Source organism: Trachypithecus francoisi, unplaced genomic scaffold, assembly GCF_009764315.1.
Source record: "Trachypithecus francoisi isolate TF-2019V2 unplaced genomic scaffold, Tfra_2.0 Lachesis_group6, whole genome shotgun sequence".
Taxonomy (NCBI): Eukaryota; Metazoa; Chordata; class Mammalia; order Primates; family Cercopithecidae; genus Trachypithecus; species Trachypithecus francoisi.
Window position 1 is genome coordinate 44293555 of NW_022681471.1, and position 16232 is coordinate 44309786.

General features: G+C 42.3%; 2 protein-coding genes across 2 annotated transcripts in view; both read left to right on the top strand.

Annotated features, from left to right (window-relative positions):
* Positions 1 to 16232, top strand: part of COL4A6 (collagen type IV alpha 6 chain) — a 293859-nt gene that overhangs the window by 238889 nt on the left and 38738 nt on the right. The window contains 8 exon segments of the mRNA XM_033201864.1: positions 608 to 670; positions 1497 to 1532; positions 1712 to 1753; positions 2736 to 2828; positions 4149 to 4202; positions 13577 to 13636; positions 14994 to 15038; positions 15532 to 15585. Coding sequence (XP_033057755.1) covers positions 608 to 670; positions 1497 to 1532; positions 1712 to 1753; positions 2736 to 2828; positions 4149 to 4202; positions 13577 to 13636; positions 14994 to 15038; positions 15532 to 15585 — 447 coding nt within the window.
* LOC117078402 (CDC42 small effector protein 1-like) lies at positions 9191 to 10886 on the top strand. The gene is made up of 2 exons (XM_033201978.1): positions 9191 to 9243; positions 9982 to 10886. Exons 1-2 carry the CDS (start codon positions 9191 to 9193, stop codon positions 10208 to 10210), a joined length of 282 nt encoding a protein of 93 aa, XP_033057869.1. The 3' UTR covers positions 10211 to 10886.

The window sequence follows — 16232 nt, forward strand, 5'->3', positions numbered from 1 at the left end:
ACAAGAGTTCACTTACTCCTAAATCCTATAGCATGCCTATCTTTAATTAGACTTCAATATTGTTTGCAGTTTTTTCTCTTTATATAAAATTTACATACAATGAAAGACATAAATCTTAGGTGTATGTTTGCTGAGTTTTGACAAATGCACACTTGTATGTAATCCAAACCTCTATTCAGGTATAGAAAATTACTATCACCTCAGAAAGTTCCCTCCTGCTCATTCCCTGTCAATCTCTGCCCCAATTCACCCCAAAGGCAACCACAATCCTGATTATGCCAGTCCTAGAACTTCATGTAAAGGGAATAATATAACCTCTAGCCTTTTGGGTCTGGCTTCTTTCACTTAACACAGTGATTTTGAGATTCATCCACGTTGTTTCATATATCAATAATTTGCTACTTTTTATTGTAGGCATTTATTCCACTGTTTGAATCTATCAGAATTTATCCTTGTATCACTGGACAACTGGAACATTTCCACTTTTTGACTATTATGAATAAAGTTGCTATGAACATTCTTGTACAGTTCTTGTGGACATACATATTTTCCTTTTTCTTGGAAAACTGCCTTGCTTTTTCAACTTGGTAAAAACTTGCCTCTCTAGGGCCCACAAGGAGCACCTGGATCTCCTGGAGCTGTAGGACCTGCAGGACCACCAGGATTACAAGTAAGATCAATTTAAGCCTGGTGTGTGATCACAGTATTCACATGACTGTTTTCCCTGTCATACTATGGACTCAATGTAAGCCTGTGTAATTTAGGTCCTCCTGGTGATCAAGGGCAACCTCCATTCTTGGAGGGTTAAAGTAAAGTGTGCTCTTACCAGGAGCTATTGGAGTTATTTATCAGAGTCTCTCTGACCATCCAATCTGTGCTTCTAAAGCCTCCCACCTTAGCTCAACCTAAAGTATAGCCCAGGATGGCAGATCCCTGACACATTTATTGCCACCTTCCATTTCCTCACTCATGACAAGTATTGCTAATTAATCATACTACCATCACTATCACCCACCCTGAACACTGAAGAAGCTTCAGATTCCTTCCTAACACTGCATCTTGGGCAGCTCTACCTACCTACCTGTTTTTCTGACACAAAACCTGTTTATCATCACTGGTAGAGGAAGAGCATAGCCAGTCATCTATGTGGTTCTAGGAAAGCTGTGCCCCCAGATTGTTCTCTCCAGTGCAGGAAATCCCACTACTCAGTACTTTGACTTAGTTTCACCAAAGGTCATCATTTTGAAATTTCTGGCCTGTTGGGAGGAATGACACATGAAGTCTTCACTACCTTAGCATTAATGGGATTACCAGGTCAATTTGGGGGATTTCAAGTAGATAACAGGGAACCATAGGAAAGACAGTTGTAATCTACTATGCCAAAGCAGGAAAGAGGGCTGAGTTACTAGGGAGTGGCTCTCAACAATTCTTTTGACAGAAACTAACAAGTGCTAACTCTTTTCTTTCTTATTTTTCTGATTTTTAAAAAAATCTAGGGTCCTCCAGGGCCTCCTGGTCCTCCTGGTCCTGATGTAAGTATACTTTGTCTTGGGGAATTTTGCTTCCTACTCCTAAGTACTCTGGATTTCCCAGAGAGATACTGGTTTGGTTAACCCTACTTTCTGGTAAAAAGATTGCATTCCAATTTAAGTTCCCAGAGCTTATTTAGTAATTGATTTTTGTTTTTCCTCCCTGTATCCCTATTCCCTAGGGGAATATGGGGCTAGGTTTTCAAGGAGAGAAAGGAGTCAAGGTAAATAGCTTTTAAAAAATACAATCTGCATTCCATATGCTGCAAGAAATGTGTCTGATTACACACATGTGCCTGCTTGTGTAAGAGGATTTGTTTTTTCACCTTGGGAAATGAGCATTTAGATCCTCTGGTGGGATCTCTTGAGGGCTGCATGTATACATGCCACACATGGGCTATTGTGGTCCTTTTCCCTTCAAAATATTGTTATTCCCTTGCTTCCTACCTGTGAAAGGTGTATGTCTTACAAACATATTCCCTTGAAATAGATTCTTTCTCTTCCTTCCATCTGGGTCTTTCCTTGGTGTTTTGTGTATTCTGTTCCCTTCTCTTTCCTTGTCTCTGATTCCCCTCTTCTCTCTACCCTTTCTCCTCCTCCCCCTCCTCCACTTCCTCCTCCTTTTCCTTTTTGTCCTCCTCTCTCTCTCTGTCTCTCTCTCTCTCCTCTATCTCTCTTCTTTAACTTCTCTTTCACCATTCTCTTTTATTTCCCTCCTTCTCTCATTTCTTTCTTTAAAAATTGCATTGTGATTTCAGAGCCTCAAGCGAGGCTGAGAACTTGCCATTCCCACCCTTCTCTCACAATTGTGCTGCCTTCTGAAGGAACAACTCTTGCCTCCAATGTTCTAACGTGGACGTCATTGCCTCTGAGTCGGGTCATTGTTGCCAAGAGGTAGTCATTCACCTTGTTCTGATTCCTTTTTTACTTTCTTCTAAACATCCTTTCATAGCAACCATGAACTTGAAGTTTCCTTCTATCCATCTTACTCTTCCCTCTGCAGTGCTGGTACGAAATTCAATGGTCAGGCTTGTAATTCTTCTCACTCTTTGGCAATGAGAGTTTTGTTTCCTCATTGGCATGAGGGTGAAGAGGCCAAAGTAAGAGACAGTTTATTTGTGAGTTACATCCAGAGGACATCCCCTCCCTCTAGAAAAATGGTCGGTGTGATTTTCACTTTGCTTAATGTTCCATTTGATCTTACAGGGGGATGTTGGCCTCCCTGGCCCAGCAGGACCTCCACCATCTACTGGAGAGCTGGAATTCATGGGATTCCCCAAAGGGAAGAAAGGATCCAAGGTAGTGAACATTTGAAAATAGGAAAAATTAATAAACTTTTTCCTATAATTATAAGAACTTTAATAACCAGACAATACTGGAAGAATAGAGGGTTCTGGGTAATAGATTTTTGTTTAGAAGTGAGAGTAAAAAGCCTTCTTTGTTTTGCCCCTTATGAAAGCTTTCTTAAAAGATGGAGTATGTTTCTTGGTGTGTAGGTATGAGTGTGCCTGGGCATCTGAGTATTCAGTTAAGCCCTATTTTCTCTATTTTAGTGTTGCAGATTCAATTTTGATATACTGAATAACTTAAACATTAAATAGTTGTGTTTTTCCTCCTAACTCCCAACCCTCTCAATACTTATGGTGTCCCCAAGTACTGTGACAGAACACATAGGTATGAATGGTTGCTCTTGAATTATCTTTTTAAAGAAGTTATTTGCTCTTAAAACTTGACCCTGAAAATAGGATATACTGTCACCAAGTGGTGACAAGAGATGCCCTAATTTACCTGATTTGAACTACCAAGGCTTATACCATAGACTTGTTTAACTGAAATATTTTATGATCTGTATTTTTATGTGAGTCACTGTATACTACCTACATGGTTGTAATTGAATGGTTGTGTACTGTTAAGGTGTGCAGATATCTTTCAGTAACTTGCATTTCCTGCCAGGGTTCCTTTAAGCCTTGTGATTCTGTTCCCATGGCCAAGGGGCCTAGGCAGGGAAATGTGTTTAGTCTCCTTTCTTTAAATTTGTCTTTGTGGAAGCAACAACTCCAAGCCCCTCCAGGTTTATAGGAACTAGTTGTTGATTTGGGAATGGTCTGGCAGCGTGAAAGAGATTGTCTGCTTCCTCAATCATTCCCAAAACTTAAGGAGCTTTTCCATGGCACGTATAGATAAATTCACATACTAAGGAATGACAGATCAAATTGTTATGTGTCTCTATCCAAATTGTAATTGTTACCCTTTTCCCAAGACTGTAGATTTCTCTGCTGCCTATAATTTTCTATAGGAAATTGTACTAAACAGCTTCTTCCACTAGAAAGAAAACAGACAATCATCCTTTCTGTCTCCCAATTAACCTCAGTATTTGACATTCTGCTTTAGACAGTTATGGTCCATAATCCTTCTCCCACAGCAAAGAGCTCCATGAACTAAGACATCCTGGAACAGCTACTAGTTAGGGAGCCTGGGGAATCTGCACCACTCTCTGCTGCCCTAATCTTGATACCTCATTGGTTCCCCACTCCTCAGTCCAAGTACTTGCAGAGAGCCATCCTCCGGTGTGTTCGCTGCTTCCTGATGCTACTTACTAACCTTTGGCTGATTTTCCAGGGTGAACCAGGGCCTAAGGGTTTTCCAGGCATAAGTGGCCCTCCAGGCTTCCCGGTAAGTCTCTCTATTTGATCAACATGTATTCAAGGGTCTGATTGGACAAAAGCTGTAACAATAGAAGGCTAACAGAAAGACCTCTTCCCATGGATATTGTAGAGAATGCCACCATCTTTATTATTAGAAGGCATTTAAGGAGATGTTCTTGTTTCTCAAACACATGGAGACGTAAGCATGGTTCTCCATGAGGCTGTATAACTTAGAGGTTATTAGCTCAAGCTCTATAGTTAAAACAGACCTTGTCCTGACTTCTGATTTTGCCAGTTTCTAACTATGTGAACCTGGACAAGTTTCTTAACTTTTCTGAGCCTCAGTTTCCTAACCTACAAAAAAGGAGAGAATGTTAGGGTGGTTATGAGGATTAAATGAGATAATATGCATGAAAAGGGCTTACTACATGTCTAGCACTTATTATTCAGTTAATGGTAGCTAATCTTAGTAATCCTACCTTCACTTTCATATCTGCCTTTCTAGCTTAGATTCTTACACTCATCAGTTACCTTTTGAGGGTCCCTATGTGCCAGGCATTCTGCTGGACTTGGAGGTTACAACGGTAACTAAGTAAAAGTCCCTGTCCTTGAGATTACATTCTAATGGAGGAGTGAGGGAAAAAACAAACAAGAAACCAGTAAACAGATAAATCTATAACAAGTTCACATAGTGGCGATATAAAAAGATGAAAGAAAGAAGGGTAAAGTGATGAAGTATGGATGGAGAACAGGGTGGTCTACTTGGGACAGAGCAGTCAAGAAGGGCCTTTCTGAGGAAGTGATGTATGAGGTAAGGCCTGCATATTATGAGGGAGCACGTCTGTGAAGATCAGAAAGAGGTTTTAAGACTGAGGGAACCGTAAGTGCGAAGACCTTGAGGTTAAGAAAGCCTCAGTACTTTTGAGGAACAGTAAGTAGATGAGTAAGTGGAACAGAGTAAGCAAGGCCAATAATTCCAGACAGAGAAGTCAGAACCAGATCTTGGCTACTTTCATAGGTCAATGCAGTTTTTTATTTTTAATGTAATGGGAAGCCATTCAAAGGCTCTGACTTGTATTTTTAAGATCACTGTGGCTGTGGGAGGAAGGGGAGAGGGAATGGGAAGGGTGGAAGAGCAAACACAGAGGGTATGGCAGTAGTCCAGGCAAGAGATAGTGGTGGTGACTTGGACTACAGTGACAGCAATGGACATGGAAATAAGTGGATAGATTCAAAATGTAAAAATATTCAAACTTGTTATTAGGGAACATTTCAAACATTTACAAAAGCAGAGAGAATATCATAATGATCCCTCGTGTACCCATCACAGAGTTTCAATAATTAGCAACTTATGGCCAATCTGAAGCAAATAATAGACATATCATTTCATCACAAATACCTCTGAATATTTAAAAGGTAAGAGCTTTTTAAGACATAGTGACAGTATCATCATCAGTAATTTGTGATCAGTAATTAATATCAGTTAACAAGGCAGAATTCAAATCTTTGATTGTCTTATAGGTATATATATATTTTTACAGTTGCCTTGTTTGAATGAGAAGCCAGACAAGACCAATGCATTCCATTTGTTTAATGTGTCTTTTAAATTACAAGATATGTTTTGAAAGAGCTGACAAGATTTTCATGGATTGGGAATAGAGATCAGGTGGAAAATAGATGAATCAAAGATGACTAGGCCTGCCTGTCCTTGCTGGGCCAATGGGGATAGATGATTCCATTCCCTCCCTACAGTACTTTGAAATAGTTTGGGTCTCTCTGGGTGGCCAGGAAGCAGAGCCAGTGGAGCCAGTGGCACAGGTTCTTTCCATGATGATTCTTATTACTCCATAGAAATAAAGGGGGCATGGAGAATCATCTGTTCAATGCACTTGATTTTAATCACCTCTGTATCTAATGAACCAGAAAGGAAGAGAACCCTAGTGTTGGAGACAGAACACCAAACTTTAGACCCAGCCCCTGCTCTGGGACTTTGGCAAGTCACCGAACCTCTCTTTATATCTGTAATTTGACAATGGTCATATTTATATTTTTTATTGGTAGAAAATATTTCTACATATTTATAGGGTGCGTGTGATATTTTGTTACATGCACAGACTGTGTAATGGTGAAGTCAGGGTATTTAGGATATCCATGACCACAACATTTATCATTTCTATGTGTTGGGGACATTTTAAATCTCTCTTCTGGCTACTTTGAAATATACAGTACATTGTTGTTAACTATAGTCCCCCTACTCCACTGTCGAACACTAGAACTTATTCATTCTGTCTAACTGTATGTTTGCACCCATTAACCAACCTCTCTCCATCTCTCCCCCCACCCCACTCTCACACCCTTCCCAGCCTCTGGTATCATTCATTTTACTTTCTACCTCCATGAGATAAACTTTTTTAGTTTCCACATATGAGTGAGGGCATGCATATATCTACTCTTTTAAGACACAACTAATAATGTATGCAAAGTTTCTTTAAAACATATAAGGCTGTCCTGTTCAATAAGGTAACCACCAGCCATGTGTGGCTACTGAGCCCTTGAAATGTGGCTGATCTGAAATGAGATGTACTGTAAGTGTAAAATACACACCAGATCTCAAAAACGTAGTATGAAAAGAAATCTAGAATATCTCAGTAACATTTTTTACTTCGATGTTAAAATGACAATATTTATTATATATTTGGTTAAGTAAAATATATCATTTAAATGAATATCTGTTTACTTTGCTTTTTTAATGTGGCTACTAGGAAAATGAAAATAACATAGTAGCTCACATTATATTTCTATTGGACAGTACAGATATAAAGTACTTTGCAAGTGAGTTTGGGAATAAGGTTTTCACCTTCTTTGTAGAGCATTTCACATAGATTCTAACCACTTGGCATTGTCCCTGTAAGGTAAGCAAGGTGAGCCAGGCTTATCTCCCTTGTACTGATGAGGAAACTACAGCCTCAACGGGTGAAGAGATTTGTCCAGAATCACGCAGCTAGTTATTAGCAGAGCTGAGACTGAAATTCAGCTTTCTTGAATTCTAGCCAATTTGGTGGCTTTTTCCCCATACCATACTGCCCCCTACAGTCCAGTTTGTTCTAATCCCAGCTGTGGTGGGTTTTTTGTCTCTAAATCTCGACAAAGGATTTTATGATCTCCTCCAGTGTTATTGGCTTCACTGGCTCACACTGCCTCCCTCCCCTTCCCTTCCACATCCGAACCCAGAGTATTTCCCCTGCTGCAATTTCAACCCATTCCCTTTTGTCCTGTAAAAGAAAGAGACTGACGACAATGCACGATGATAAATTGCAGTACCATTTCAAGCTCAGTATTTCCAGTGTTTCAGAATGTGGGCTGAAAAATAGAAACCCCAGTTGATTGTAAAGACATCAAAGCTGGAAAATAACCCCTTTACATAGAACAGCATGTTTTCATAGGGTGAGAATTAAGAAACCAGAATTCTCAGCCCACTTTGGCACAGATTCAAAGTGTGACCTTGGCCAAATCAGGTAACTCCTTCACAGTCCTAATATCTCTATCTGTTTAATGGGAACATTCATAGGTACTTTATATGAATGCCTTATGACAGAAAAGTTATGAGGAGAAATGTGGTCATGTATTTGTGATACTCTGGACCTTTCAGAGGAAATGTGCTTCTCAAATCCAAAGCCTTCACATCAGCTTTCAATTATCCATACTTACTGAGAAACAAGGCAGCACTGAAGACAGAAATCTCTATGGAATCCAAAATGTTCCTTTTAACTATTTGTTTTCTTCCTATATGAGTCCAAATCTTTGTAAGAGATGAAGTGCCCAACCTGAGAGATTTGCCCCTCACCTTCTTTCTCTTGCCCCTCTGCAGTGACCAAACATCTCTGATGTTCTGGCTCAGTCCTCACCTCACACATTTTATCCCATTGTCTCGAGCAACACACTCACACTTGTAGGCCACAGGTCTTTCCATGGCAGTCGTCAGAGAGAATTGTATATCCATGTGCCCTCTGTCCAAGGACTAGCAAACACAGGGGAAGGCAAAAATGGAATAGGTGAGGGGAGGGATAAGAGAAGAAACTGGCAAATCCTGAGGTAACTATTGAATAGGAGTAACTACTAGGTAGGTGGGGTTCTTCAATTGAGCCTCCTCAGAACCAAAAAGCATCAGGAGTCCGGAGCCCAGGAGAGCAGGCCTGGAAACAGTTAAGCTAGCTCCAGTGAGGCTTTCCAGGCCATGGTAAGTAGGAGTGTGGGAGCAGCATTTGCAAGATTACTCATGAGGAGGACTGACTGTGACAGGGCCAGTCCCAGGGCATCTTGCTAGAACAGCTTGTTCAGCAGGGTCCCTGTACAGTGCCTCCCTATTCTTGGAGACAAGTTGAACCTACAGCACAGCCAGTGTCTTGCCAAGCTATTTATCTTTTGTTGGCTCTAACCCCCACACACAAATTTGTCTTTTTTTTCTTTTTTACATTTTTTAAACATTTATTTTTGTTCACACTATATAGCACAAGCTCTCAGGCCCTCTGAGAAAGCAAGACTCTTCTGCTTTCTGGAGAATTAGCACAAGGCCCCCTTATGTTTATAACTGAGGGCAAGACAGATGGGGGCACAAGATGGTTCCTGAACATTCTTTCCTTCACCCTTTGCAACAGTTTTGTTCTCTAGGTCATTATTCCATTCAGTTCAACAAGTATTTACTGGACCACCTTGTATGTGTTCCGACTGTAGTAATGGGCCTTGGAGAAAGATAAAAGAGAGTGTAATATAGGCCTCATGCTTACAAAACTTTCATATGCAACCAATCTTTGCACTTTAAGAGTTTGGGGCAGCATGGGCCACCACAGATTTCATGAACAGGTCAGAGAAGGCTTCTTGAAGTGTTTGACCTCAGAAGCCGATAGACATTCCACCAAGTTGCAGCATGTCTTGGTTTGATGCAGAAAAACTAATATTTTAAATAAGTTTGCATTCAGTTTAACCCACGAGCCTTTCACATTAGAAATTTAATGTAGCATGAAGGCTGAGCTATTTGATGCACAGTTATATAAATGCAGAAAAGAGAACAGGTAAGTACGGGACCAAAGCCTGCTTTGAATTGGATCCTACACACACACACACACACACACACACACACACACACACTCTCCTCCCAATAAAAAGACAATGAAAACAACCCACATTAAAAAAACAAAACCATGACTAGCCAAAAGGAAACAAAAATGAAAAACCCTGGGCCCAGAAAGCCAAGGGGTGTTCAACCAGCTTTCAGTACTCATGGGAGCACACTGAGTATGTATGTAAAAGGAAGAAAAAGCTACAAATGGGATTTGAGCAGGTGAGCCAGGTCACATTAAAGGGACAACAGAATCGCGTCGCCGCCGCTTCCGCCCTCAGCCGGCCCCACCTCTGCCGGCTCGTCCTGGGCTCCCCCACCGGGCCGCAGAGCTATCCCGGGAAGCCCACACTGGCGGCCACGGAGCAGAGCCCCTAACCCCCTCCAGCTGTAGCTGAACGTCTGGATACCGGAGAAGAGCAGGGTTCCGAGTCTGAGGAAGACATAACCTTGTGCCTGCCTGCCCACCTCTCTCTGGTCCTGTTCATCTCTCAGGCTCTGAGACACTGACCTTCACTGCTCAGTTAAGGGTTCCAGGGATTCTACTTTCTCTGGACCCATCCAGCTGAGTGAACCCAGGGTGTTGTTATATCTGGGGAGAGTGAGGAGTGGGTTGTCCAAACACCAGAGCAAGAGCCCTTTGGGGCCTCAGACAGGGGAGTGAAGCTGGAACCATCGGGGAACATGAGTGAATTTGGCACAAACTGGGCTGCTGCGTGGTAGAGAAACCCCAGCCGAAGAAGAGAAGACGGATTGACCAGACCATGATTGGGGAACCAATGAATTTTGTCCACCTGACTCACATTGGCTCTGGGGAGATGGGGGCCGGAGATGGACTTGCCATGACAGGTGCAGTTCAGGAGCAGATGAGATCCAAGGGAAACCGAGATAGGCCATGGAGCAATTCTAGGGGCTTATAGCTCCAATAATGGAATGGTTCTGCCATCTTGAAACCCCCATTCTGTTTCCAGCCCAGAAGAAATGCTGCCCCTACCAGATCCCTCCTTGAACCAGTGATCTAAGGACCCCTCTTTTCCCTATCTGCCTAACAGTGCCTCACAAGGCTTGGGGGCTGGACTCCCTCTACTCCCTCTGGTTATAGCCCCTCCTGGAGATGGGGTCAAGGCAGCAGGACTGACCAAGTGACTACTGGTTAGCCAGAGGAGCTCAGCTGAAGCCCTGGACACCCTCAGATCTGAGATAGGAGTTCTCTGGGAACCTGGAATGAGTTCCTGTCTCCTGAATGATGGTCTGGGTGCCACCTGTTTTTAAACTCTTAACCTGGAACTCCTTAAATGGGGTAGGTGGGTGAGATTATCAAAGCTGAAGCTGGCTTTGCTGAGAAGCTCCCTACCTCCCTGCCGTTCTTTCTCCTGGAATGAACTAAAGCAGATGTCAAACGGGCTGGTGGGGGTGCCTACTCCTTTTTCCACTCTTTAGATTTCAAACCTTAGGCTCACAGCCCCTCAATATCTCTCTGCTAATACCAGTGTCTCTCTCTAGTTAGGCCTCTAATCAATCTTCTGTTTCTGTTTACCAGCTTCCCAGCAACTTTCCTCTTTTAAAATACTAAAAATTTATTTCAGGTTCTCTTAATTATCCCTATCCTGCTGTTGCCTCCACCCTTAACTCTATCCCTATTAGGAACCTTGTTGCCCACCGAATAAGAGTTAAGGTAAGAGATAGCTCTTCACCTGATGACATTCCATTTAAGTCTTGGGGCATTTTTCCTGCCTCTGCCAACCTCCCTGGTGGCCCAGGTAAGAGGAGGAAGAGGGGTCTGGAGAGAACCCAGAATGCAGCAGAACTAGGAGTAAGTCTATCTCAAGGTGAACTTCTGATCATTGAGGATGGTGAGATAAATAGGTGAAAACAATCATCTGTGAGTTTAGGAGTCTTAAGATCCTCACAGCACAGGAGCAGGGAGAGGCTCTAGAACAGGTTTCACAACCGAGATGCCTTTGACCTTTTGGGCTGAAGTGTTCTTGGTAAGGGATACCTGTTTCCTGTTTTGTGCATTACAGGATATTTAGCAGCATCCCTGGCCCACCCTAGTTATGACAACCAAAAATTGCCATATTCATTGCCAAATTTCTCCTAGGGGGCAAAATCGCCTCCATTTGAGAACCACAGCTCTAAAGTCAAGATATTTTTCTCTGAAGTGATTTCTGCTTGGCACGCTACCCTCATCATGTTACTCATCTTAAGCCCGAGCCATGGATGAACTAGGAGCTCGTATAATGAGCCTCAGCAGGGCTGCACATAATCTCCAAACAATTCTTTATTCAGTGTTTTGCTTGTGCTCGCGTGTTGCTGTAATGGACGGGTCCCATGCTCCTCTATTCTCGCCCTCTGGAGAAGTGGTTCCTGCAGTGTAGATATGAACAGGGTATGGTAGGGTTGAGGATGGGGGAGAGAGAAGCAGTAGATACACTCCTTATCCTCCCCAAATTTTAAGCTCTATTTCTGTGCCCTAGTCCTAGAACCAGACATACGTTAGACTCAGGGAGTTTTGTCTGAAGACCAGGTCCCACTGCCCCGCCGCTGGCTGAAGAGTCTGCTTTAGATGGGAAAACAACGTAGGAGCAGGGGTCTTTAGGCACTTTCAGTATTCTCAGATGTTCTTTGTTCTGGCCCTTCCAGGGTAATTAGGAAGGCAGAACAAGACAGATGAGCTCCTGCCTGCTGTGAGACAAGAAGGCTGGGGTCTCATTCGATTTGCAACAGGAAACATCCTGTTTTGTGGTAGTGGGGGCAGGAAGGTAGGAACTGGTATCCATTCTGCCAATTCCACCACCCATTCAGTTGTTTATACCTACAGAGCAGTGACTGAGGTTCTATTTTTTTTTTTCTTTTTTAATTTCCATGTATTTTCTGCCATTTTTCAGGGTCTAAGATTGGTCATACATTCCCAATTTACTCTCAGTTCCAGTCAAGCTGGTTGCTCTGAAAGTAACCCAACTTGTTGCCCTAAAATACCTCAGTAGCCTGAGTGTTATACTAGAGATCTAAAGGGGTAACAGGATAGGGTAGAAAGATTAGAGACTCCTGGAAATCTCTGGTTACCATGATCTTCAGCCCCATTTAATACATGTTCTTTGGACACAGTCTTTTTCCTTTGGTGCTCTCTTGCCTTCAGCTACCTTCTCTAATATGTATGCTACCATCACTAATAAAGTGATGGGAATGGGTTTGAGAGTCATAATTTATATTAAAAAGTTGTTGGACTTTTAAATACATTTTTCAAATAAAAAATTTAAGCAAAAAATAAAAAATAAAAAATAAAAAATAAAGGGACAACAGATGTTCCACAACATTTAGTGTCTTTCCTTCATTGCACCCTTTACTTTCACAATAAGCCAAAATGTTGTTTGCTAAATCTATGCTCCAAAAAGTACAATTTTAAACAACAGCACAGTGGCCTCATTTAAGTTTTCTTTGAAAAACTTTGTCCACTTTAGTAATGAACCCTTCTGTTTCTTGGGGGCCCAGACATTTGCCTTGGACCCAGAGGGGAGGAAGTTCTTTCTTACTCACTCTGCTTCTTGCAGTTCCTGCTTTTCCCTAGAGAATCCCCAAGTCATATTCATGGCTACAAATCCTCACCTCCGATGACCAGGGCAAGAGGGATTGGAGACCATCTCACAGTCCCCTTTGGACTATATCTGTAGGGCCAGGCAAGAGCCCTACAGTCCCGGTACAGGAGCTGTAGGGTTTCAGACCATGCCTAGATAGAAATACTTCTTCCCACTGAAAAGGATGTTGTGTTCATTATGTCACCAAAGGGGAAAAGCTCTTGCTCTTCCCCCTAGTATCAACCCCCAAGAATTTGCATAATCCTCCATTTGTAGGTCAAATAATCAAGTGATAGAAGGCAGCCTGTTCTAATGGAAAGGTTCCCGGAATGAAAAACACAAGATCTAGCTTTCTCATTCAATTTTAATTCATCCAGATGTTGATTTCCTCGTCTGTAAAATCAGCAAGGTTAGATATTTAATCATTTCTATGCTGTTAGCCTATGATACTATAAATACATGGAACAGTGTTGTGGGTGGGGTGGGGTGGGGTGGGGGGGCATTACTTCTAGAACCAAAGGGGGACCTTGAATGAATGGTCCAATTCATATTCAGAACTTACGTGCTTCTCAGGCAGTGACAAGAGACAGCATGGTGAGCCTCCCTAAGGGGAGAATGGAGCTTAATTAAAATAGCCTCCTTGCTTTGGATGAAGCCAGGAGACTGATGAGAAAACAAACATTATAACTTGTGGTTTCTTTTTTCATTTAGGGCCTTGGATCTACTGGAGAAAAGGGAGAAAAGGGAATCCCTGGTTTGCCAGGACCTAGGGTACGAACCTGGAATATTACTTGCCTGGGTCTGTCAAGTCACCTTGTCCATTTGCTTTCCTGTTTGCTTCTTTATGTTTTGCAACTTAATTGCCACCTAAGCTTCTCCTTTCTCCTCAACCCAATGGCAGGTTCCTAAGACCTCCTTCTCTCTTAGCCCCATTCCCTTGATTGAATGACTCTCTTGAAAAGGAAAGAGGCACCCTCTACTCTAGGTGGTGCCTCAGCCTATTTATCTCCTTGCTGTCATGTATCATTGTCTTCTGGGCTAAAGAATGATATGAGTGTTGCCTTGCTTTCCATTCCATTCTATTCTGAGGGAATTGAGCACGGAAGTGGCACAGGAATGGAAGAAAGAGGGCCAAGTGCAACCTTTTAGGACAGACACAAGCCTGGAAAGTTCTAGAACATAGTGAGTGATGTTTGGAGTCAACAGTTTCCAATAATAATCTCATTTGAAATGGAAAAATAACTATTAGCCTCTCTGATTCCTAGCTTCGGGCACTTAGGTCTTGAGCTAGAAGCAGTGGGCCAAGCTTAGCCTCAAAGAAGTAACATTTTAGAGAATTGTGTTGTTAAGTTGACTATGAAGTTTATTAAGTAAGAGTCCTTTGAGTATTTAGCCATATTTATCCATTACCCTGCCATTTCTTTCTCTACTTTTCCCCCTCCCTTGTCTTGAAAATACATATAATCACCAACAAAGAATGCATTTGAGGTGGAAGACGAGGCCCTCCCATAATCTATTTAAAGATCTCCTGACTTGGAACTAATGCAGACTAAGTATAATACCACCCAACCCTTCTATCAAATTCCACCTACTACTTAAACTGTTTCCATCTATTTAGCTCTTAAAAAATGCTCCATGTGGCTATTTAGCCTGATGGATTAGTGCTTAGAAAGAAGTCTTTAGGCCAGGCGCGGTGGCTTACGTCTGTAATCTCAGCACTTTGGGAGGCTGAGTCGGGTGGATGACTTGAGGTCAGGAGTTTGAGACCAGCCTGGCCAAAATGGTGAAACCCTGTCTCTACTGAAAATACAAAAATTAGCCAAGTGTGGTGATGCATGCCTATAGTCCCAGCTACTCGGGGGGCTAAGGCAAGAGAGTCGCTTGAACCCTGGAGGCGGAGGTTGCAGTGAACCAAGATTGTACCACTGCACTCCAGCCTGGGTGACAGAGTGAGACTCTGTCTTAAAAAAAAAAAAAAAGTCATTAAGCCAGGTCTAGGAACATTCGCTTACCTGATTTTAGGAGCTGCTAAATCCTGAACTCAGTTGTATAACTTTGTTATATAAGTCTAGTGGCTTTTTCTAGGTAGCCTATTGATTTTTCTAAGGTGTAACTATTTTCTTTACAGGGTCCCATGGGTTCAGAAGGAGTCCAAGGCCCTCCAGGGCAACAGGTATTTTGGTTAATATCATTAAAGCCTTGGTGTATAAAATCCCAATTAAAAGTCCCCCTTGCTTTACTTAACATGGCCAAAGGGAGACATTACTTATAATGCAAATTGTTCATCTCCCTTTTTTTTTGGTATAATCTTAGCCACTGTCCTCTTTTCTTTTCACTCAAGAACATGGGTATCCAGTGTCAAGTTCAGTGCCTTGCCATTCCATGCTGTGGTCATACATCTTTGGCATGCTATCAGGGACTAGCAAGTCCAGCCTGCTTGTATCCGTGTCTAGCCTTGTGGCCCTTGTACCTCCTAATATGTAAATTGGCTACCTACTGCCATATTGTCTTCTGGGAGATTTTACAGCTTCCAGAGTCAGATAGAAGCCACACATACCCTGCAATGTCATCCAAGATCCCTGTGCCATTTGCCCTGGCTTAATCCAAAGACCAGACTCTTATGCTCTCATACTTTCAGCTTAGTGGTAACTATGTTTCTGTCACAGGGCAAGAAAGGGACCCTGGGATTTCCTGGGCTTAATGGATTCCAAGGAATTGAGGTAAAGTTGGGAAGGGAAAAATCCGGGGTTGGTAGGTAGAAGGGTGAATTACCACAAATGTCTGTATATAAGATGAAGTACTTTTAATATTTTGACCTTTTAAGTTTCAATTTTTTCTCAAGAAATGCATGTAACCTACTTTGAATACACAAAGCTGCTAATGAGCATTTCTTAGATACTACTTGATCAGTGGTAAACTAAGGGAAGGGGCTGGTGAGAGCAAGTCCATCCCACAGATGAGGAAAATTTTATTCATATTGCTTAGAATTGCCAACTGTTGGTTTTATTATTGTTTTAAATTCTCTACAGACAATGCATCCCCTTTTTGCCTACACCTGGGGCATATAACTGCCACCATCACACCCTGGATATGCCACTGTATGTGTTTTTGGTACCTAAGTCTGTCTTTGGGGAGTATTAGAACTCCTTTAATTTCCCCTGCCTGACATCATCCACTAACAAGGGTTGTGATGGTAGTAGAGGCCCAGGCCTGTTGAGAGTGGAAAAAAGTTAAAACTCTGTTCTCTCCTTAGCACTACTTAGGTACAGTCAAGGCCCAGAGCAGACTGTCCTTGAGTAGAGTTGCAAAATAAAATTGGGATCCCCTGTCCTTGACAGTTTTGCAACTGAATGTTAGGCCTCTGGCC